The sequence below is a fragment of the Miniopterus schreibersii genome (genome assembly GCF_964146895.1).
Source record: "Miniopterus schreibersii genome assembly, chromosome: 7".
Taxonomy (NCBI): domain Eukaryota; kingdom Metazoa; phylum Chordata; class Mammalia; order Chiroptera; family Miniopteridae; genus Miniopterus; species Miniopterus schreibersii.
In genome coordinates this window covers 22,849,845-22,873,878 of record NC_138108.1, presented here as the reverse complement: position 1 = coordinate 22,873,878, position 24,034 = coordinate 22,849,845, and the positions used below count along the sequence as shown (strand labels likewise).

Genomic DNA, 24,034 nt, shown 5'->3' with positions numbered 1-24,034 from the left:
CAATTGGGGAAGAGCGACGAGACCCACTCTCCCAGCAGCCTCCACGGCACCAACCCACGCTTGCCGGGAATTGTAGTTTCTCGTCACCGCGTCCCCTCGGCTTCCAGAGTTGTAGTTCCGCCTCTGCCCCGCCCCCAAGCCCGGAGGCCCCGCCCCCAAGCCCGGAGGGCCCGCCCCCTAGGGGCCTGGCCTTGGGCTGGGAGGCGGGGCCGCGACCCCGGGGTCGGGGTGGGGCGAGTCTCGTCCAGACAGCCTGGGACTGGGGCAGAGTTCCTGGCGGGCCGCCCCAGTCCGGGTCGCGCCGGCCTCCTGCGCCCCGCGGCCGGCGCCGGGAGCGGGCCTTGTGCGCTTGCCGTGCCCCTGGGCGGACCGGGCTCCCACGCCCGCCCAGGCCGCGCACCGCTGGCCGCCTGAGGAAGAGTCCTGGCCGTGATCGCCTCCAGGGTAACGAGGGGAGGCCGGGTCCGGGAGGGAACGGGAACGAGGGCGGCTGGGTCCGCGCGCGCCGTGGGAAGCCCGGTGCTAGAACTCGCCGCCGCGCCTCGAGCGCGGCCCCGGTGCCCCCGGCGCAGCTCCGGCTCCGCGGCGAGCCGCTCGCCGTGCGGTGGCGGAGGCACCTGCGTGTCGGTAGGCGGAGCCCGCTGGGGCTGGCGGCGCCAGGTGCGCGGGCTCTGAGCCGCCCGCGGCGCTGTCCCCGCAGCTCTCGGCTCGGGGGTCTGGCGAAGTCTCCACACAGGAGACACCCCCTGGCTCGGGCTCTGTGTGCCTGCCGCCTACTTTGAGTTCGCTACAGAGCACCCCACTCTCACCTCCAAAGCAGGACTAGGAAGGAACTTTTCACAAAAGCAAACGCTCAGGCTTCGTTTTGTCTTCAGTATTTAAGTTCACCGTTGCCCTCGTGGGTTGGTTTTGTCAGGTACCTTTTTTGCTCAGAACTTGATCGGCATTTAGGACACAACGCCTGCCTAGCACAGAGCACACAGTAGGCGGTCAGTAAATGTGTTTTGAAAGCATGAGTCACCATACTAAGTTTGGAAAATTCTACCGAGTTGTGCATTGCTATAGTTTTTAAAGATATTATGAATATTATGGGTTCCCAAAATCACTTTGAAAATTACAGTAGTTTTAAAGCTCAGCAAAGAGTTAAATAAGGGTTTTTTTTGCATTCCCTATAACAATGGGCTGTTGGATGCTTAAGTCGACTCAAAACCCCAAGTGCTGTAAGTAGACGAAGCTCCTGATTTGCACAGAAAGTGTCACCCTTTCAGATTAAAACCTTCGGACTACCATTCTATTATAGGACAAATTTAAATTATTTATAAAGCTTTATCCTAATTAGCTTTTTAAATACAAGTGCAAGGGGCCACACTGAGGTACTTGTGAATACATTTAAAAAATCTGGCCTCTGAAATGTGAATTTTTAAAAAGCATTTGTTCATACCTAGTGAAAGAGCATGCAGAGAAAAGGGACAGCAAATCCCCTCCTCTCCTTCAACACACACACACACACACACACACACACACCTCCCTGCCCCTTACTAGGTGCAGCTGCTGCCTTGACCTCAAAATGTCTTGTAAAATTATCTCTTAATAGACTGGTGTGTCTTAAGCAAAAACCTCTGGGATTAAACCATCCCGTGGGGACAACCCCTTTAGAACTAACAATTCTAACAGCTTGTGCCCATTTCTTCTGAGTTTTTCTGAAAAATAGGTAAGGTAATGAAGTTTAAAGGTTTTGTTGTTGTTAAGAAAGAACTTACTGCCCTGCTGGTGTTGCTCAGGGGTTGAGCATCGGACCCATGAACCAGGAGGTCAGGGTTGGATTCCCGGTCAGGGCACATGCCCGAGTTTCCTGCTCTATCCCCAGTAGGGGGCATGCAGGAGGCAGCCCATAGATGATTCTCTCTCATCATTTGATGTTCTATGTGTCTCTCCCTGTCCCTCCTTCTGAAATCAATGAAAACTTTAAGAAAAAAAGAAAAAGAACTTACTGATAGTAAATGGAAAAAGCAGAAAACAAAATTCTAAAAACCAGAAAATTCAGTTCATCATGACATCCCTAGTCTTTCTGCTTGTGGGAAGGTAAGGTACAAGTGGTCAAGGCCTTATCTGCCATATCACCAGTTAGTGTCCCCAATGCCCATACCGTGCCGGATCCATAGTAGCCATTTATTAAACAACTGTGAAATGAATACTTGGCTGTTTCACATAACAGCATAATGACTTTCTATGTATATATGGTTTCTTCATTTGCTTACTTATTTCCTTAGAATAGATTACTAGAAGTGAGAATTTTACTGGGTCAAAGGGTATGAACATTTTCACGTTTATCAAAATATTGCCAACTAACTGTCCAAATGAGCCATACCATTTTGCACCAGTATATTTGAGTGTGCCTTTCAGAGTATCCACTCAAGCTCTTATATTTGATACAGTGTTTGGTAGTTATGGGTACTTTCTGGAAGAAGTATCTCATTTGATTTCAGTCACACTGGAAGGTGGGCAGGGCAGGCACTGCATTCCTCCTTTTGTCACATAGCAACTTCCAGCGCCTTAAATTGATATAGTGAATGACAGATGACAAAATAATCACACTTTCGGGTTCTTCTTCCTCCCCCTCTTTACCTTTGGTTTGTAGTGACCATCCTGAATAAATTCATATCTTTCCTTAGCAGTAAAATTGAGTACCACTCTATGATATCTGTGGTTTGCAAGGTTTTCCTTTCTCATTTTGCTCAGATATTTGCAGATGCCTTCATCAAACTTGAGGACTTCATTAAAATGAAGTAATGAAGCACAATGTATATGAAAGAAAAGATACTGATTAGCTTTAAGGAAATACCCAGGAATTAGCAAATTCAGAGCATTATTACCCTTTCTTTTCAAAAAGACCTGGAAACTTTTAGTGGGGCTTTTGCAGTTCCTTGAATCTGAAGAAGTTACTATTTTAACTCTCAATCTGTTGCAGAGTCTTCATAAACTATTGAACTTAATACTCTATTAGTGAAAGTGGACAGGGATTATTTGCATAATAATCTGCATATCTTTCATATCTGTCAATAAATTTCAAGAATAGGATTGAGAACTAAAAATAAGGTAAAAAAATTCAACCTACAAAAAATGTTATTTTCACATGAAAATTGGAAAAAAATTCTCTCTTTTTTTTTAGATGTGTGGCAGCAAGAAAATATTATTAATTCTTAGTTTATTACTAATCCTTATTTTTTCCAAATTTGCTGGTCAGGGAATCCAAATAATTTAAAGGGCAATTAATCTGATCAGGAAGCTTCAAAGTTTACTTACAAGTGGAATCATTGGACTTGGTGGAGCACCATTTATATCAAAAATGGGTTCAACATTGTTTATATTGTTTTCACATTTGCTTAGGGTTCTTTTAAAAAGTACAGAAAACATAGTGAAGGAGAGATGCAGATATATTAAGGCTTTGAAAAGATCCAGGACCTCCCTTCAACTTCACTCTGCCTTTCTGTTATGTCAGAGCTCATATAGTGTTCAGTAAACAGAAATGCTTTTTTTAAAATGTCTTTATTGATTTCAGAGAGAGAAAGGGGGAGGGAGAGAGAGAGAGAGAGAAACAGCAATGATGAGAGGGTCATTGATTGGCTTCCTCCTGCATGCCCCCTGCTGGGGATCTAGCTTGCAACCGGTGCATGTGCCCTGACAGGGAATTGAACAGCCATCTCCTGGATCATAGGTTGATGCTCAACAGCTGAGTCATGCCAGCCGGGCCAACAGAAATGCTCTTTAAAGACACTTTCCAGGAATGTCTCTAGTCCTTGTGTCAGAATAGATGCCTAAATATTGTGTGGGTTTATGGCAATTCTTCAAGAAATCTTTATGTAAATCTAAATTATTTTGCTTTTGTTTTTTATAGTAGGATATTTCTGCATCTTGAAGATAAAGCAATAATCTTCTCTGCCATAGATGGATTTTTGTTACTTTCTATGAACTAAAGCGATTCAATGTCTCTTCTGGTAAGTTTTTGTTAACGTGGATCTAATTTAGTGCCATCAGAGTAGTTAGATGGTAATGCAGAGCCATAACAAAAGGCATATTCAGATGAGATATTCTTTACTTTGAGATGTTATTTTGACCTGAATGACTTCTGGTCTTAAGAAATGAGTTAAATTTTCATTGAGTTTTTGTTTCTTCAAAAAATAATTTCTCCTATACTTTTCTTTTTTAAAAATATATCTTTATTGATTTCAGAGAGAGGAAGGAAGAGATAGAAACATCAATGATGAGAGAGTCATTGATCAGCTGCCTCCCTTACTCCCCATACTGGGGATAAAGCCCGCAACCCAGGCATATACCCTGACCGGGAATCGAACCACAATCTCCTGGATCCTAGGTCAATGCTCAACTGCTGAGCCACACTGGCAGGGCTCCTATACTTTTCTGATATACTCAAAATTCTGTTCCTTTGACCCACACCCATTTTTTTTTTTCATATATATGCTGTACTTGGATATGCCTTATCCTTTAAATCTTTCAAAAATCTCTATTACAAATTTCCAACTGTCTAAAGGCAAGCAAAATAATATTTAAAATAAGCCCTTGACTTAACAAGACAAAAAGCATTTGGATCAATGTGTAATATGAGGTGTAGATAACAACTTGTTTTCTGTTAATAGAACCTTATCTAATATACTTTAGATATTGGTGTCTACTTTAGATTAAGTAGTTTTATGACTTTCATCTTGTTTTATATAGAATAGAAAACTTGAATATTTGAATTATATTAAAGCAGGGATCTTTTAAAAAGTGAAGAGTGCATTTGCATGAGGATTTGTAGTTTACAGAAAACTTTCATACATTTTATCTCTTTCAGTCTTCAAAGTTGTGAGTGATTGGCAGGACATGTGGTATAATCCTCATTTTGAGTTTGGCCCAAGATTGCGAAGAATTAGAGCCAGGACTCAAACTCATATCTGCCAGTCAACACCTTCTTTTGCCAAGTCTAAGGCAGAACTATGAAGTTAGGAGAATGTATTATTAGTTATATAGAAAATATAGAATACATTTACTTTATGTTTAAAGTACAGCTCTTCTACTTAAAAGGGGGAACTTTATATATCTGGAAAATACATTGAGGTGAGATACCCACTTCATTTTCCAAAGCAAGGATCAGCAAACTTGTTTTGTAAAGAGCCAGATAATATTTGTGTGCTATGTGGTCTCTGTTAAATTACTTTTCTGTTGCTGCAGTGTGAAGCAACCGTAGGCAATATGTAGATGAATGTGTCTGTGTTCCAGTAAAACTACAAAAGGTGGTGGGTCACATAGTCGGTTGACCTCTGCTCTAAAGGATTTCTTAAGATTAACAATTTTATATTAATTTATAAGTTGGATAAGATGTAAAAGGACATTTGGTAGATAAAGATTCCGAGATTCAGAGGAGTTGTATGGTTGCCCAGGGCTTCCAAATTTTGTAAAAAGGATATCTTAATCTATTCCATAATTATGGTTTTTATGAAAAATAATAGAATATGATAATGGGTGATTTTTATTCATTCAATTTATTAATAATTTTACTTTAAATTATATTCTTCCTGCAATTATGAAATATTTCAAATCCTTCTTTTTTAAAATATGTTTTTATTGATTTCAGAGAGAGGAAGGAAGAGGGAGAGAGAGAGACAGAAACACTGATGAGAGAAACACTGATTGGCTGCCTCCTGCACACCCCTTACTGGGGATTGAGCCCCCAACCTGGGCATGTGCCCTGACCAGGACTCAAACCTGGTGGTGACCTCCTGGTGTATGGAACAAAGTTCAGCCAGCTGAGCCACACCAGCCTGGCAAAATATTTAGAATCCTTTGACTCAAAATATTCATGTTTTTTCTTAAATGAGATATTTGTACAACTGAGACAAAGTTGATGTTTTTACTTATGAAGATGAAGGACTCTTCACCATTCAGCTTTTACCCTTTATTTGAGAATTAAGAAATGATGTTTTCAAAGGAGCAGCATAAGTAAAATATTTTCCTTTAGATTCTCTATAGGGTTAACTGCTTTTCACTTGGCTGTTATGATAATGGATAAAATACTACATTCAAAAATATTTTGGATGGTTTTAAATCATTACACTGCCTAAAAGAGATTCATTTGTTGATTTTTCATGAGCTGTTATATTCACCAGCATTCAGTTGATTCATTGTCGATATAAAAATGTTTTTAAGAATAAAGTATGACTATTTTGTGATTTTTAAATTTTTTTTATTATCTGGGTATCTAGTGAACATGCTCACATTTTGTAGGAAGGGGTCAGCAAAAATATTCTGCCTTGTAATACTGGCTGGTTTTAGCTGCCCTTATATTTAATAGTGACCACTTTCTTGCACTGTGAAAGTTGTATATAAAGATAATGAAATAGAATTTCAGCATGTTAGTTTAAAAAATGTTATCTATATTTCTATAAACTGAAAACATGGATCACAGCTCTTATTTTGAAAATAAATTAGGGTCAATTTAAGTTTTAAAAAATATGCCCAATATGTCTTAAATTAACTTCTCTTCCATCCAAAAAAGTTATGGGCATTTTTTTTAGAGAGAAAGATTCTTTTTACATACTCGAGTGTATTTTGATAGCTGTGTCAGAGTTCCTCCTTGCCAAGACCACTTCAGGGTTTGGTAATTTGCTAGAAGGACTTGGAAAACTTAACATATAGTCATACTCACAACTAAGATTTATTACAGCAAAAAAATACAAAGCAAAATCATTAAAGGGAAAAGGTAGGTGGAATGAATTTCAGAGGAAACCAGGCACACACTTCCAAGAAGACTCTCTCAGTGGAGTCACTTACGATGTGCTTAATTCCCCCAGAGTTGTGACAACATGTGTGAAATATTGCTTACCAGGGAAGCCCATTAGAGACTCATTCTCAGGGTTTTTATTGGGAATTGGTTATGTAGGTACCTTCTGCCAGCAGGTAACAAATTCCAGACTCCCTGAAAAAAAGCAGGTGTTCAACATAAATCATAGTTTGCACAAACAGTTTAGGCACTGTGAGCCATTCTTATCAGGGAATGGTTGGAACTCTACCAAAAATTAAATTCCTAAATACCAGCCAAGGCTCAGTCTTGCAAGCAGGCCTTTTCTAATGATAGCAGTTTTAGGCCTGCTATGATAACTCCTTTCAGCACAATGATGTTAATTATTATGTGAAAATTTCAGAGTAAATGTTGCAAAAAATATATAAATATCAAATATAATATATAAATTACCTAACTGATGGTTATTTTCAGTATGAGCAACAGTCATAAGTATCTTCAAAAACTGTTACTGTAAAGTTTATTCACCCTAGCCAAATCAATAGAAACTTGGCAAAGGAAATGATTCTACAACTATCTTGACATTGTTAGCTTCTGTTCTTCAAGGGCAAGTTTTACTTAACCACAGTGGGGATATATATATATCAAATTATTGTGATACCATTGATAAGATACTGTAGGAATCCAACTTAAAATAATTAGTAATTCATCCCGGCCAGGCGTGGCTCAGCGGTTGAGCGTCGACCTAGGATCCAGGCGATCAGGGTTCGATTCCCGGTCAGGGCACATGCCCGAGTTGTGGGCTCGATCAATGACTCTCTCATCATTGATGTTTCTAACTCTCTCTCCCCCCTCCTTTCCTCTGTCTGAAATCAGTAAAGATGTATTTTTTAAAAAATAAAAAAAATTAGTAATTCAGGCTAACTGGGAAAATGATTAGTTTGATTAGTGAGAAATTCTGGCATATTTTAAAAGAAAGGAAGTTTGATTATTTTTAAGTAACTAACTACAAAGTGTTAATGGATGGATTCATCGTATGTAAACTCTCATTTGATATTAGTACTTTAATGTTCACATAAAAATGCATGTTCATGAGATGCTTGATAATAATTTATCATAAAAGTCTCTTTTGTAGAATTTGTTCATACTTTTCTTTTGACATGACCTTTCTTCCTAAATAGTATAAGGTGAGCTTCACCCCACTCATTGACGATGAGATAAATCACATATACGTGTTACATTTCTTTACTGGCAATATGTTATAATAAGATCATGGGTTAAAAATGCGGGAAAATGTAAATTGTGATAATAGAACTAAGTCTCTTAATTTGCATTGAGTTGAAATCAAAGGTGTTTGTCACCTTAAGAAACAAAAGTGATTTCATATACACTCAATGTGTGGTTTAATGTGGATTAAAATGGTTCCTACACTTAAGAAAAAAAAAATCTGAGGATCAAAATAAAAATTATAATGGGTACAGCAGAATAATCTTTAGCTAAATATTCAGAAGGAAACTGCAAAGTTGATGGAAGAGTTCAATATCAACACCAGCTATAAAAATGAACTGATACTGTGACCTCCAGAGAAAAGACAAGGATCAGAGATAGTGCCAAGTAGAATTTTAACAGGTGAAATTTTTCTTCTGCACATGCAGCTGCTTCTCCCTCCTCTCCCATACTGAGTACCTCCACAGTATAAGTCCTGGTTTCAGTTCCAGGTTCCTGCATGCGACCCTTTCTCTCTGCCCCTCACCCCAGTCACTAGGCCTTTTTGTATCCACATGCCACCTCTGCTTATTTTGTGGCTTATTTTTCACTTATTTAATTCATTTCTGAATTTCCAGGATTGTTTCTGCACTTCACGAACACAAGTTGAATCACTCAGACCTGAAAAACAGTCTGAAACCAGTTTCCATCAAAACTTGGTAAGAAAATGGTTGGGTACAATTAATACTCCTCCTTTGCCTTCTGTAATACCATTCACTCCTGGTTCTCTTATATCTCTTCTTCTTTACAGAGTCTTTTACTATTTCTTCTCCCTCTACTCCTGCTATTCTCAAGGTCTATAATTAGCCTCTTCTCATTTTCCTAAGCCATCTCACCTTGAGCAGTCTCACCTATGGCTTCAGTTGCTCAGATTTTAGATTATCCTGGAGCGACCTCAGGTTTTCCTTCAGGTCAAGAGGGGACCCTGACATCAAGCAGAACTGATGATTTTCACACTTTTACCTACAACCCTGGCTCATTCTTGGCCACCAGAGGTGTCAGTGGAATACCTTGGATTAGGGTTTTCAAAGGCATCTTTATGCAGTTTGAGTAAAACCTTAATCTCAGACTTCACCAACACATTATGTTTCCTGCTTTGGCTAATGAAAACCCATCTACTAAGTCATCCTAACTAGACACTGGAATTATCCTCACACTGCTTCTGCCTCTGCTCCCACATCTAGTTATACACGAAGCCTTATGAATCTGTATCTGAAATACCCTTGAGTCCATGCCCTCCTTCACCTGATCACTGCTGCTACTCAAGTCTCATCATCTTTCACCTGGACTATTGCATGTAGACTCATTGCCTCTAGTTTCCTAGACACACATATAACAGCCTCTCACCACTCAGATCAGTATTCACATTGTTACCTATATAGGCCTGCTTGTGTCACTTTTCCAGCTTTAAAACTTTTCATTGGTTTCCAAAAGCCTATGGGATAAAGCCTAAACTTTTTTTTTTCATGCAGGAAGTTTATTGGGAAATTCTTTCTCAACCAACACTTATGAGAGGTGGAGAAAGCAGTGTTGGTTGTACCCAAGAAATCTGAAGAGAGGCCTTAGCCTTTCCCATGAGCATTTCTGGAGCTGGCATGGCTCTACCTAATTGTCCCAGTTGTCCAAGGGCTCTGGGCATTTTTACTCCTGTATCCACCAGTATACAAGCTGACCCCAGGGAAGTAAGGAGGGCAGTTCCCTGTAAAGACTTAGCTGTCCTAGTAGTTGGGGAGATTAGCATCTCCATTCTGAAAGCAAAGCTGGCTATGCACCACAGTATCCACACAACTCTTAGAATCTAATATAAGTGGAATCATACTGTATTTGTTTTCTGTGACTTAGTTATTTCACTTAGCATAATGTCCTCAGGGTTCATTTGTGTTGCAGCAGATTTCAGAGTTTCCTTACTTTTTAAGGCTGCATAATATTCCATTGTATGTATATACCCCATTTTGCTTATGGGTTCATCCATGGATGAACACTGGTTGCTTCCCTGTTGTAACTATTGTGAATAATGCTGCTGTGAATATGGGTATACAAATATCTCTTTAAGACTTTGGTTTTTTGCTTTCTAATTCTCTAACTAGTCATTAAATCAAAAAGTGAAGAGAGATTAGTGTGGGATGATTTGTTCTTAGTAACCCTATGTTGTCTTGTGATTACCACATTGTTTTCTTAAAGTGTTCATAATTCATCTGTCTAGTAATTTGATATCAGACTTGACTGGGGAACTGTAGCAAGCTGGCCCCTTCGTAGTTTTCTTCCTTTTTTGAAAATTGGGTCAGTGTTGGACTATTTCCATTCTGGTTTCTTGTCTGAGTTCTGCTATGTCTGCAGACTTAATATCCTAGATTTAATTGTTTCTGGTCTGGAGGTTTGAACCTACTTAAAATAACCTGTTTTGGTCTTGAGTTAGTTATTTATAACATATTTACCCCTTTTAGTTTAAAGGAGACTATTTCCCTAATGGAGAAGATCAAAGCAAAGTACAGGTTGATCAGTCTGATTTCAGTCCATCACCTGGTAACCTTATGCCATTTTTCTCAGGCAGTTAACTGTCAGCCTCAGTTCACTCTGTACCCTAGCCTCCCTGACAGGCTTCAGGTTGTCAGGTTTTGTTTTAATTGTTATATGCTCTTTCTGTCTCTTACATGTGTTCTTTAAGTCTGAGTTTATTTGAGGACTACCTGTCCTAAAGAAATTAAATTTATTTATATTTCTCTTCTTTTTTTCACTGGGATTGTTTCCAATGGTATAGAACTTCTTTTGATAATCTTTCATCCCTCTTTAACAATATTCACTTTTATTCATCTTTAGCCAAGGGCTTATAATTATATTTTTCTACTCTCTTAAAACGTTAGGGAACATGTAGAGTTAAGGATATAAAAAGTAGTTAGCACAATTCCTGGCACATAGTATAGTGATACCATTTCTAACACCTTTTTCTATTTACCTTGGAGGCAGTAATAAGCTTCTAGCCACCTGCTGGTGCCTGTGAGGCTCCTAAGTATCTTCTGGAGTACTGGTGTCCTTTGGGAGAGCCTCATGGCTATCATGTGACACCAGTGGTGTTGGCCTCCTCTCTCTCCTGCATGTGTGTTTCACTGTCCCTGGGATTGGTGCAGACCTAGGACTCTGACGCTAAAGCACCCTGTGAGACACCCCCTATTGGTTCATGGTCATTGACTCAGGAGGTCTGTACTTTCGCATTTCTTGATTTTTTTTTTTTTTTTCTGAGCTCCCTTCTGATTCATTTCATCTTGTGAAACACATCTTCAGTTTTCAGCAATTTTAATGAACTAGAGTGTGGAAATTGTTCCTTGACCGTTAACACCACCACTAGCTGAGCTATTATACCTGTAGGTGTAATGGATAAAACTTGCCATCACTTGAAGCAATAGCACAAGCATAAAATAATTCCTCACTGGTCCCTGCATCTCTTCCTTTGATATATTTATTTATTACCTACCTTGAAGAACTAACCATTCTTAGCAACTCCTACAAATACTTCCTGGAAATTGTGCTGGAAAGTGTTCTTCACCACCTATAAATCTGTTTTTCCTGCCCGCTCCTCTGTAGGCTTATAGCTTTCTAACTAGCATCAATTATTAGCAATTGTAAATTCTTTTTAGCTCTTAAAACAGTGTCTTAAGTCACCCTTCAGTGTGCATTCCTCATGAACACTTGTATGTCTGAAAATACAATATCTGTATTTTAGATTGGGGGACCAAAAAAGTTTATACCTGTTTTGTTTTCATCTTTCTAAAACAATGCAGGTTGATAAGTCAACCCTCCCCTGGTTGTCTCCATCTGCTAGACCCAGTGAAGCAATCTGTTCCACCAACGTTTCTCACTATGAACTCCAAGTGGAAATAGGTAATAATCATGAATTTCACATAATTGATCCTTCATTGTTAGAAATGAAATTGATGACAAAAAGATCTTTTTAGTCATAGTCCTTTAACCAAATTACTTTCTTTTAACATAAAAACTCACCTAAAATCCCATCTGTTGTAGAAACGTATCTCAGTTAAGTTTGGAACAGTATTGGTTATTATTTAAAGGCTTATACATGTGAAATATTTGCTCTGGAAATTCAGAAACACCTATTAAGCACTACAGGTGCTGTATTAGATGCTAGGGATATAAAGCCATGTAAAAGACCTGAGGAGTTCACGTTCTCTCTGGGAAGATGAGCACATGAGATAGCTTTGCTTTATCCACTAGAGGGTATTATAGTAGAGGTGTGCTAAGTGCTGAACAGAGAAGATGGAGCATCGGACTATCCATCTGGGAGTCAAGAAAGATAGCAAAAAGGAGCTGGATCCTGAGAATGAAGAAAAGTTTGCTAGATGTTCTAGTAAGGGTATTTGTTACAAGCAATAGAAAATAATCCTAATAAGCAAAAGAGGAAATTTTTAAACAAATTAAACAAATGTTGCTAACAGAATTATTGGCTAGAGAAATAAATAGGCTTAGAAGAAAGCAAGAACCATAGCCAGGGCCATGGCATAGGAGCAGCCTAGGTAGTATACTACCTAGTAGGGTGCTTACGCCACCAGACATTGGATCCCACAGCAGTGAGTGCTAACTGCCTCCCTTCTTTATGTCACTCACTCCATTCTCCAGTTGGCCAAGCTTAGGTCATTGACCCTCCCTTAGAAAAGGATCTGACCTTTCCTAAAATAGCACTGGTGGAAATACCCTTAGAAAGGAGGTTCAGATGGTGTCAGTTCAAAAAAGATAAAAAAGATTTACTTCAATAGATGACTGAGGAGGAATGGTTAGGAAGGGACCGCCACATAGTTACCTAGAAGTGGGAACAAGGGGAGAGTAGGCAGTGGTAGGAGATACGTCTGGGAGGCTTGGAACACGTGAAAGACTTCATGTGGTGTATTTAGAGGTTCAGACTGTGTCAGTCCCCCCAACTTGTCCACTTTATTACTCAGAGGATTTAAGGCAGAAATTGGGAATTTATCCTCTGTGCTAGGAAGACATTGTGGAATAGTGATGATGGTAATAATAGCATCTATAAGGCATTATGCCGAACATTTTATATGTATTTTTTCAGTTTACCCGTTTACAACTACCATTTTGCAGGTAAGAATACTGAGGCTCTGAGATTTAACAGCCATATAGCTAGTGATTTGAAAGCAAACCTTTCTGACCATAGGGTCTAAGCTTTCAGATGCTGCACTGTAGTATCTTTCTATTGATAAAATGCTGAATTTAGGACAGTTGGCAGCAATTCCAGGTGGCATTCTGGAAGGTGTAGATCAGTGATGAGGAAGTACCATCGTCATCACCTGAGTATTTTTTAAAATTGCAATGCCTATATCCCATCACAGAACCAAATTTCTGGCAAATGGAAGTTAGGCATAGGCTTTTGAAGTAGTTCCCTCAGTAATTTTGATGCATGCCCTGGTTGAGAATACAGGGCATAGTGAGGAAGTCACTGCATCTGTCCCGGAAAGAGGACAGGACTTGAATGAAGGTAGTGATGCCAACACTGTAGAGGAACGCATGAATTTGAGATGTCTTTTTAAAGATAAAAAGGCAGAATTTGGTGACTGTGGAGAGAGGGAGGGAACTAACTGATGTTTACTAAGTGCCTATTAATAGGTCCCACTCTAGATATTTTTAAAAACTGACACCAAATGCTGGTGTCATTAAGAGCAATTGCAGCTCTAATACATTGCTTTTGGGAGCACAAAATGGTTCAGCCACTTTCAAAAAGAGTTTGGCAACTTCTTACAAGGTTAAACATGCATGACCTAGTAGTTCTAGTCGCAGGAGTTTGCCAAACAGAAATGAAAAGATAGTTACTAAAGAATGTTTTTAACAGCTTGATTTATAGTCTCCAAATTATCTATCAGCTTGTAAGTGGATAAATTGTGGTATATTCATAGGATGAATTATTACTTAGTAATAAAAAGAAATTAACTACTGAAGCATACACCGTGGATCTCCAAAGTGGTCTGCTAAATAAAAGAAGCCAGACACAAAAGACTACATCCTTTATTATACCATTTATATGACAAAAATCATATTAGTGGTTGCCAGGGACTTGAAGTGTGTATAAGGGATTACTGAATAGCATTTCATTGTTTGAACAAATCACAATTTATCAAGTCACAATTTTAGCCATTATAATAGGTGTATTGTTGTGGTTTTAATTTGCATTTCCTATTTTGAGCATCTTTTTATGTGCTTATTGGCCATTCCTATATCTTCTTTTTTGGATTGCCTATTTAATCTTCTGCCCATTTTTAATTGAGTTTTTTTGTTATATTATAGAGTTGTAAGAGTTATTTATATACTCTGGATGTAAGTCTTGTCAGTTATAAGTATTATTAATATTGTCAATCAATGGTTTGCCTTTACATTTTCTTGAAGAGCAGAATTTTTAAATTTTGATGTTCAAATTATCAGTTTTTTTCTTCTTTGGTCGCTAACACAAGTTTTATGTCTGATTATAGGAAGAGGGTTTGACAACTTGACTTCTGTCCATCTTGCACGGCATACTCCCACAGGAACACTGGTGACTATAAAAATTACAAATCTGGAAAACTGCACTGAAGAACGCCTGAAAGCTTTACAGGTAGCAATACAAAAAAATAATACATTTAAAGTACTGTCCATTTGAGGAGTTACATCTGTAAGAATTCTTCCCCCACCCCCAAATTAATAGTTCTTTCTGTTAGAGAAGGGTAGATTTCTTTCTTCTAATAAACATGCAATTACAGAATTGGAAGAATACTTGGAAGCCAGAACCATGAAAGAACAAATATATTCAAACTTTGGTAACTGCTACAAATTTCTTCAAGTGAATATCATATTTGAAATGCTGGTCTAAAGATACACAATACTCCTAATCAGTCCATTCACAAATAGTCACATGGAGAAATGGAAGAAACAAAAGCAAACAGTTTCCTTTCATCTAGTTAAGTAAAATTAACTTCTAAATTGATAAATTTTAACAGAATTGCCTTTCAGGAATATTATAATACTCTTTTAATTGTCACTAATCATTTTCGAAATAAAGAGGGAAAAGATTTTGTTTTACTATTGCCCTTATTTTCAAAATGTTTATATGTGCACATGTATATTGCACAGGAAAAAAGATTGGAAGAAGTTATACCAAAATGTTAACAGTGGTTTTCTCTGTGATGTAATGTTAGCAGTTACTTTTTTTTCTTTTTTTTAATGCTCACCCGAGGATATTTTTTCCATTGCTTTTCAGAGAGGGTGGAAGAGAGAGAGAGAGAGAGAAACATTGAAGTGAGAGGGACACACTGATTGGCCGCCTCCCCCACATGCCTTGACAGGGTCAGGGGATCGAGCCTGCAGCCCAAGTATGTGCCTTTGGCCAGAATTGAACCCAGGACTCTTCAGTCTGATGCTCTAACCACTGAGAAAACCCGGCTAGGGCAGCAGTTACTTTTATCGTCATATATTTATGTGAGTGATTTTTTTTTAATCCTTGCCCGAGAATATGTTTTCATTGATTTTTAGAGAGAGAGGAAGGGAGAGAGAGAGAAACATTCGAATAAGAGAGAAGCATTGATCCAACCCGTAACCTAGGTATGTGCCCTGACCAGGAATCCAACCCGCAACCTTTTGATGTGCAGGACAATGCTCCAACCAACTGAGCCACCCTGCAAGGACTATTTATGTATTTTTTTAAATGTTTCTATACTAAGAATATAGTATCGTTAATAAGAGTATGACCTCTAGAGTCAGACAGTCTAAGTTCACATCCCACTCACTTCTATTATTATTATGTGCTCTTGGACAAGTTTTCTAACTTACTTCTAAGTGTCCTCGTCTGTAAAATGGGATTCATAGTATCACATCATGTAGTGGTTGTGAGATTTAAAGAGCTGACAGCGCTAAGAACAGCTGTTAGTACTACTAATAAGCTCTACTGAGTGTTAGCTGCCACTACTGCTGTCTTCATCATAAGGAAAAAAAGGTTTTTACATGTCTTCTCTCTTATGTGTTTATCCTAGAAAGCTGTGATTCTATCCCACTTTTTCCGGCACCCCAATATTACAACTTATTGGACTGTTTTCACTGTTGGCAGCTGGCTGTGGGCTATTTCTCCGTTTATGGCCTATGGTAAGAAAACTCGTTCTAGATGAAATAACTCATAGATTAGCCTGGATGTTATAATTATAAGGATGGGTGGGATCTTAGATTTATGATTAACCTCTTAATTTATACCTCTGATGGCCAATTCCAAATTTCATGATATATTTTTATTTCTGGTTCATATTGAATTTTAGTCTTCAAGAAAAAAGTAGAATAGGCCTGATGAGCAGTGACCCACCACTGCTTCTCCAAGAAGCCCATGCCTTTGAGCACGATTTCTCTTGCCTTCAGCTTCCTTCCTGTCTCAATGGAGCGCTACCATCACTCTTCAGGCAGAAGTAGTATTTTTGCTTGTGCACGTCATCCCCATCCCTATTTCTCTACATGGTAAACTTACTTCACTGGATTATAAACATCTGTGTGTGTACCTGACTCCTCCACTGGATTGGAGCTTCTTGAGGGCAGGATTATGTATGTGTGTATCACTGAGGGTACCTAGGTGCTCATACAGTAACTAGCACAAAGTAGTGTTCAGTAAGCATGTTGAATAAATGAATGAATGGGTTCTAGAACTCTGATATTTAGGACAGCTTTTGTGAATTGTCTCTGGATTTAAAATATATTTGATATGCACATATTTTTGTAACTTGAAAAAAGTAAAATTTGTTTTGACAAGTTTTCTCAAAAAAAAAAAAGCATATATACACACGCAATATGTATTTTTTTCAGTAATACTGAAAATTGTTAATTCTCTTTTCTGATCTCTAGAGTATCATTAGAAGTCTTTTTAAATATTCATGAAGGAAAATTACCTTTGCACAGGAAAATGGCTAGACTCTAAAATGTAACAAGGGTGTATATGCGTGTGTTTATGGTTGAAAAGAACATTTAAAGCATAACTAGCCCTAGCCAGGTAGCTCAGTTGGTTAGAGCATCATCCCTATATACCAGGGTGGTGGGTTTGATCCCTGGTCAGGGCACATACATGAAGCAACCAATGAATGCATATATAAGTGAAACAACAAACTGATGTTACTCCCTCCCTTCCTCTAAAATCAATTAAGCAATAAAAAATCATTAAAAAAAGAAAATATAGCTAGAAGCAAAATCACTTTCAATGTTTATTTAAAGATTTCAGGGGTTTCTTTCAGGTTCAGCAAGTCAACTCTTGAGGACTTACTTTCCTGAAGGAATGAGTGAAACTTTAATAAGAAACATTCTCTTTGGAGCAGTGAGAGGGTTAAACTATCTACACCAAAATGGCTGTATTCACAGGTATTTACTTATTTGTATTTTGCAAAAGGAAGGAATTTTAGTGGAAGAAATTTTTTAGGGAGCTTTTAGGAAGGAAGGAGCAGTTGAGTATAGAAAGGAGGGATAGGAAACTTGTAAATGAAAACAGAGGGAGGAAGGGGCTGATAGATACTGTTGATGCTTACATTTTGTGTTCTTTACCACAATGTTCAGCCGAGTGCTGTGATCAGTGCTGGGGTGGAGCACCTGCCCTCATGGAGCTCAAGTCTCAACCTAATGAGGGATGTAAGTTGTAGGGAGTGAGATCCTAGTGAGCTCTTTTTTCTCCTTAAGCAAATAGCTCCTTTATCTGTTTTTCATCTTTAAGTCATAGTTCTATCATGTACAAATTGTAACAACCTTTGTTTTCTTAAATATTTTGCAGCACCTTGAGATTATCATATAAATATCAATTCTCTTGTTACCAAACTGTATATGCAAAATTGGCTGAATGTTAAAAACAGTGCTGTTTTAAGATACACTGGAACTTTGTTTTCCTTTTTAAGTTACTTTAAATAAACTTGCTTATTTGTTGTTGCTTGTTTCAGTCTCCTTAAAACTTTTTTTCTTACTATTGTTTTTTAGCAGCATTCTGGTTAACTGAGGATTTCTCACAGACTGTATTGTAACTAATCAAGGTTTTATTATACTTTACCAGACTATTGGTCATCCTACTGTAGTTAGTCTATTAGAAGCTCTTATTAGTTTCCAAATCCAGTGTTTTTGATGAAAAACAAGGCTCTTTTTTATTTGACAAAGGAAATTTTTGTATGAGACATATCTTTATAAATAGTGTTAATACCATGAAAGGCTGTCTTTTTTGGATAATACTGCATTTAACTTTATCTTTATGCTTTAAATATTAGTTAACTGATTTTCTTTGGACTTCTCCTTGGGTGTTTTGCAATAGCATCCTAAAAAAGTGAAATTATTTGATTTCTTTCCAAGTTTGAAAAAAATATTATCACTTCCAAACATGTAGCTGTCAGTTATATCTTTCCTTGTCCTAATGCTATATTGAATAGCTGAAAGGATTCCTTAATTCCCTGTACATTTCCTATATATTTATAGCAGCGTGCTGCTACTTTATAAAGAGTATTTTATTTCCAAGGGAATACATTGATTTGTTCTGACCAGATTTTTATTCTTTCTTCATTGGCCAATTTCCTAGTATTTAGGATTGTTTCTTTTTGTTCTAGGAGTTTTAAAGCAAGCCATATCCTCATTTCTGGTGATGGCCTAGTGACCCTCTCTGGCCTGTCCCACCTGCATAGTTTGGTTAAGCACGGACAGAGGCATAGGGCTGTGTATGATTTCCCACAGTTCAGCACATCAGTGCAGCCGTGGCTGAGTCCAGAACTACTGAGACAGGTCAGGTGTGGCCGTTGCATTGGGTTGTCTGTGCGTCTCAAGTGTCTTCTAAGCTTGACTAAAGGACAGTTGTGACCTTTTATTTGGATTGGTGAATGCACTACTGCAAGACTTTCTTTTTCTTGTCAAAATTATTATGTTAGGAATTTTAAAATGTGTGCCATATATTAGGTATAGCTTGATTTCTCACTTATGAGTGTTTTCTACTATTGTCCACCATCCTTTATCAAAAAAGCACATGTATGTAACTTTTTAAGTTATTTACACTAAAGGACTTAAAATTTATTGTTCTACAGGATTTACATGGATATAACGTAAAGTCAGATATTTACAGTGTTGGGATTACAGCATGTGAATTGGCCAGTGGGCAGGTACCTTTCCAGGACATGCATAGAACTCAGGTAAATGCTCCTAAAATCCCAGAACTACCTCCTTTCCATATGATCCCTTATATTCTAGATACTATGTGTTAAACATCTTGGCTGTAGACTCTTTACTGTTGTTTTAATATTTTGCCTGAAAAGGGTTGAAGGAAATTTTTCTTTCTTTTAGATGCTGTTACAGAAACTGAAAGGTCCTCCTTACAGTCCATTGGATATCAGTATTTTCCCTCAGTCAGAATCCAGAATGAAGAATTCCCGATCAGGTGTAGACTCTGGGATTGGAGAAAGTGTACTTGTCTCTAGCGGAACTCGCACAGTCAATAGTGACAGATTGCAAACACCATCCTCAAAAACCTTCTCCCCTGCCTTCTTTAACTTGGTACAGCTCTGTTTGCAACAAGATCCTGAGAAAAGGTAACATTCTTCACCTCAAGTAACATAAACGTATTCTATATTTTACAGACGCTTTGCAGTATTCCCTTCCTGCCAGATTCACACCTTTAATCAGTCTTTGGATTAAAAAAAATTATAGTCTAATCTAGATAAGCTCAATACTAGAACAAGTAGAAGCAGTGAGCAAAAAGGAAGAATACATGATTCAAAGTCAGAAAACCTGGCTCCAGGTTTAGCTATTTCATTTCCTAAACAAGTCACCTTATAAAAATCAGTTAATCTTTCTGGACATTAATTACTGCATTTATGTTAAGACATTTTAGAAATTTCCAAGCAATACAAAAATGTTAGTTGCTGCTATTATAACATAAATTATTACCATTGATAACTGTATCTTATCATTAATATTTTGGAAATAAGGTGTGTGTCTTATCTTTTTTTAGCCCCTTAATGCCTAGCATAAGCTCCTTATAATAAGTGTCCAGTAAATGTTGTTATGGACTAATTGAAGCATAGCTCCAGAATTAATTCTTCTCATTAGTCAAGGAAGCTAAGAATTAGGCTTCTGACATACATTATATTTCCTTTTTATTTTTTAGTATTGGGTTTTATAGCTCTAAACCTAATTTCTCATATATTTTTACATCTAAAAATCTATATTCTAATATGAGGTTCTATTTTTTATAACTTAAAATTTTTCAGGCCATCAGCAAGCAGTTTATTGTCCCATGTTTTCTTCAAACAGGTAAGCTGATATTTTTTCCGTTGTCTAGGTGTTTTTAAGTACTATTAAAAAGTCACTTCATTTATTGGCTTAATGGGACAGTTTGGTTGCCAGGATTCTTAATAATTGCTTTCTTACAAAATAAAGTTAAAATCAAGAAACATTTTGGTAGTTCAGTTACAGACTTTCTAAAATACATCCATTCTGCAAAACAAGTAAAAACAAACGGAATATCAATATGTGACTATATCCTCAGCTGATATTTTGATTTAGAGATATTTTATTTTTCTATATTGTCTAAAAATTATTTAAGGGCAAAAAAATTCTGATAAAAATAAGTTTATTTGGCTATCACTTCTTGTTTTCAGATGACCAGAATTAAAGGCATTTTTAGTGAAAATACCTAAAAACAATTTTAAACACTTTTAATGATTTCTTTAAAAGTTATTTATTGCTAACAAAACTAATGTATTGAATTTATGTACCGACAGCCTTATTTTGAGTTTCTTTAACAGATGAAAGAAGAGAGCCAGGATTCAATACTTTCACTGTTGCCTCCAGCTTATCACAAGCCATCAGTAGCACTGCCTCCAGCATCACCTTGGACTGAGCCAGAATGTGATTTTCCTGATGAAAAAGACTCAGATTGGGAATTCTAGGGCTGCCAAATCCTCTTATGTCCTATATACTTGACACTTTCTCCCTGCTGCTTTTCTTCTGTATTGCTAGGTATGAATACTAGAATTATACTTGAAAATACAGTTGGTGCACTGGAGAATCTATCATTTAAAACCACTCTTTTTGAGGGAGCATGAGTTAGCTCAGAGTGCTATTCCAACTCCAGGGAAACTTTAGAATTCTTAATCTAGCTACATTTAGTGTCATCTATTTTCAAAGTTTTTCCAAAGCTGTGACTAACTCTTCCTGATAATTTTTGAGCCAGTTCACACTCTCAACATTTCCTGCCCTCAGGGGAGTGCACCCTCAAAGGACAGTGCTTCCAAGTACGTTTCTTCCTTCCAGATTCTCTAGCCTTTTTGGTCAGCTGTTGTTAGACCAACAGGCTAGTTGATCCTGGCGTCAAACCCTTGTTTTGGTAACAGGGAAAATGCTTATACTTTTCCATTTTCTTCTGTTAATACTTATGGTAATATCAAACTGAGCCTCACATTAAATGATTCACTTGAAATATATAAAGAAGTTGTGATTTGCTTTTTTTTAAGGGGCTAAAGTAACACTTTTCTACTTATGTAAGTTATAGATCCTAAATTCATGCACCCCGTGGGAGCTCAATAAAGTTTTATTGAATTGAGTTTATGCTTTTATTTTCTTTGCGTGGTTTCACAAAGCTAAAACAGATTTCTAATTTGTTTTGCCAAGGAAAGCCGTTTACAAACAAATAGGTTTATGTACGTAACCTGTGAATTGGCGACAACCTGGTCTTTGATTCAATGGAGGGAGATATGTTCTGGTCCTTTATATGATTTTTTCTTGCTCCTGTAGGTGGTAGAACATATAATGACATAGAGACCTTAATTCATGATATTACCATATTAGCAAAAGAGAGATGCTGTGTCTCAGAGTATGTAGTTTGAATTGTGGTAAACTAGGACCTATTTCAGTGGATTTTCTTAATCTGTACACTCTTGCCTAACATCCCATTAAAAATTATTTTTAAATGATGATCTTAAGACTAAAAAACTAAAACCAGAAACAGTATATAAATTAATAGACAATTTGAAACACAGACCTCCTCACGTTTATTGGCCAGCCCTGTCAAGAAAGTTTAGGTCACTCCATCAAGTAAGCCGGAGACCTGCCAAGGTGGAGGAGGGAGAAGAGGTGTGTACCAGGTGAAGCCCTGAGATCACATGTAGTGGGGCTTAGTATTCCACCAACCTCCTAAATTCCCTTCAGCAAGAGAGACTCACAGGAACCATAGAGGGGGTTCTGAATCTGTGGAGCACTGATGTGTGTAGTGCAAAAGGTGGCCGGCAGAGACAGCGAAACAGTACCTCTCAGATCTCCTGTGAGTGTATTATGGTTCTCCAGAGAAACAGACCCAGGAGACGTGTAATGAGGAACTGCCTCACGATTATGGAGGCTAACAAGTCCCAAGATCTGCAAGGTGAATGGGCAAGCTGGAGACCTAGGGGAACCACTGGTGTTCCAGTCTGAAGGCTGGCAGGCTGACCCAGGAAGAGCTGATGCTTGTTTGAGTCCAGACAGAAAAAAGCTGATCCCCAGTTTGAGGCAGGCAGGAGTTGTTCTTACTCAGGGGAGGGTCAGCCTTTTCAGACCTTGAACTAGAGAGGCCCACCCACATCAAGGAGGGCAGTCTGCTTTATTTAGTCTGCAGATTTAGATGTTAATTTTATCCAAAAATGCCTCACAGAAACACCCAGAATAATGTTTGACCAAGTATCTGGGGACCCTGTGGCCCAGTCAAATTGACACATGAAATTAACCATCACAGCAGATATTTGACATCCTTTCCCTGAGTGTGTGTTAATTTTTGCACCCTAGACTCCCTGCTTTCTGTATTACTTCTCTATCACTGTTGGAACAAATTACCACAAACTCAGTGGCTTAAAACAACACATTATCTTACAGTTCTGGAGGGCAGAAGTTTAAATGGGTTGGCAGGGCTATGTTCCTTCTGGAGGCTCGGGAGAATCCACTGCCTTTCCAGCTTCTAGAGGCTGCCTGCCTCCTTTTGCTCCATGGGCCAGCATCACTCCAATTTCTGTTTCAGTGATCACATCTCCTTTTCTTACTGACCCTTCGGCCTCTCACTTATAAGGATTCTTGACATTATTTTAGGCCTACCCAGATAATCCAGGATCATCTCATCTCAAGATCCTTAATCACAGCTGCAAATTCCCTTTTGCCACAAAAGCCACCATATTCATAGTCTCCTGGGATTAGGACGGATAGATCATTATTCTGCCTACCACATGTGCCCAATCATCTTGGTGTCGGCTTTCTGAAGGACCCAAGCTAGCCCGGTCATCTTCAGCTGAAATGTCCTCCTGTGAGCTGCTACAGTACTTTCCCCAAATGGTGCTTGTATAATTCTATTACAGCCACTTCTGTGTTTGCATCCCTAATAAACTGTGGACTCCTTGAGATTAATGTCTTATTCACTAGTACCTCCCTAGTGTTTAGCAAAGTGTTTGGCATATTATGGACATTTAATAAATATTTAAGGACTCAACCTTGAATAAAGGTTATGAGGTTTTTTTGTTTAAAAAAAAACAAAACAAAAGACGATTTACCCTGGCCGGTGTGGCTTGGTGGTTAGAACTTCGTTTCCCTCACACACACACACCCCGTTCAGGGACATGTACCTGGGTTGCAGTTTTGATCCCAGCCCTGGTGGGGGCACGTGCGGGAGGCAACCAATCCATGTGTCTGTCTCACATCTATGTTTCTCTCTCTCTCCCACCCTCACTCTACCCCTCCCTCCCTTCCACTCTCTCTAAGTATCAATGGAACAAATATCTTTGGATGAGGGTTAGCAACAACAAAAGACTTGGAAATCTGAGATTCCCACGGTAGGAAACTTAAACCCTTTGTGTATCACAGTATTGCTACTAAGAGTTTGATGAGGCAAAGGGATTTGAGATGTCCATCTAGTAAATATTTCCTCCTTTACTGCAAGCCAAATCAATGGTTTCCTCATAAATACTGCTGGTCTGTTGCAGGTTAGCT

The 24,034-nt window shown here is 38.3% G+C and overlaps 1 protein-coding gene across 2 annotated transcripts; it reads left to right on the top strand.

The window, feature by feature from the left end:
* Positions 1-193: 193 nt before the first annotated feature.
* On the top strand, positions 194-21,632 carry STRADB (STE20 related adaptor beta). Of its 2 annotated transcripts, none has more exons than XM_081142801.1 (12): positions 194-444; positions 3,896-3,995; positions 8,641-8,721; positions 11,839-11,938; positions 14,542-14,663; positions 16,075-16,183; positions 17,308-17,431; positions 18,649-18,820; positions 19,117-19,221; positions 19,373-19,617; positions 20,299-20,341; positions 20,836-21,632. In XM_081142801.1, the coding sequence occupies exons 2-12, from the start codon at positions 3,984-3,986 to the stop codon at positions 20,977-20,979; spliced, it is 1,257 nt and encodes a 418-aa protein (XP_080998927.1). In that variant the 5' UTR covers positions 194-444; positions 3,896-3,983; the 3' UTR covers positions 20,980-21,632. The 2 variants fall into 2 exon arrangements, with proteins under 2 accessions (XP_080998927.1, XP_080998928.1); XM_081142802.1 differs by having other exon boundaries at positions 20,812-21,632.
* The last annotated feature ends 2,402 nt before the right edge of the window (positions 21,633-24,034 follow it).

Coding starts and splice junctions, on each gene's coding strand:
- STRADB (XM_081142801.1), top strand. Junction 11,939..14,541: donor TGAACTCCAAGTGGAAATAG/GTAATAATCATG, acceptor GTCTGATTATAG/GAAGAGGGTTTGACAACTTG. Junction 16,184..17,307: donor TTCTCCGTTTATGGCCTATG/GTAAGAAAACTC, acceptor GGTTTCTTTCAG/GTTCAGCAAGTCAACTCTTG.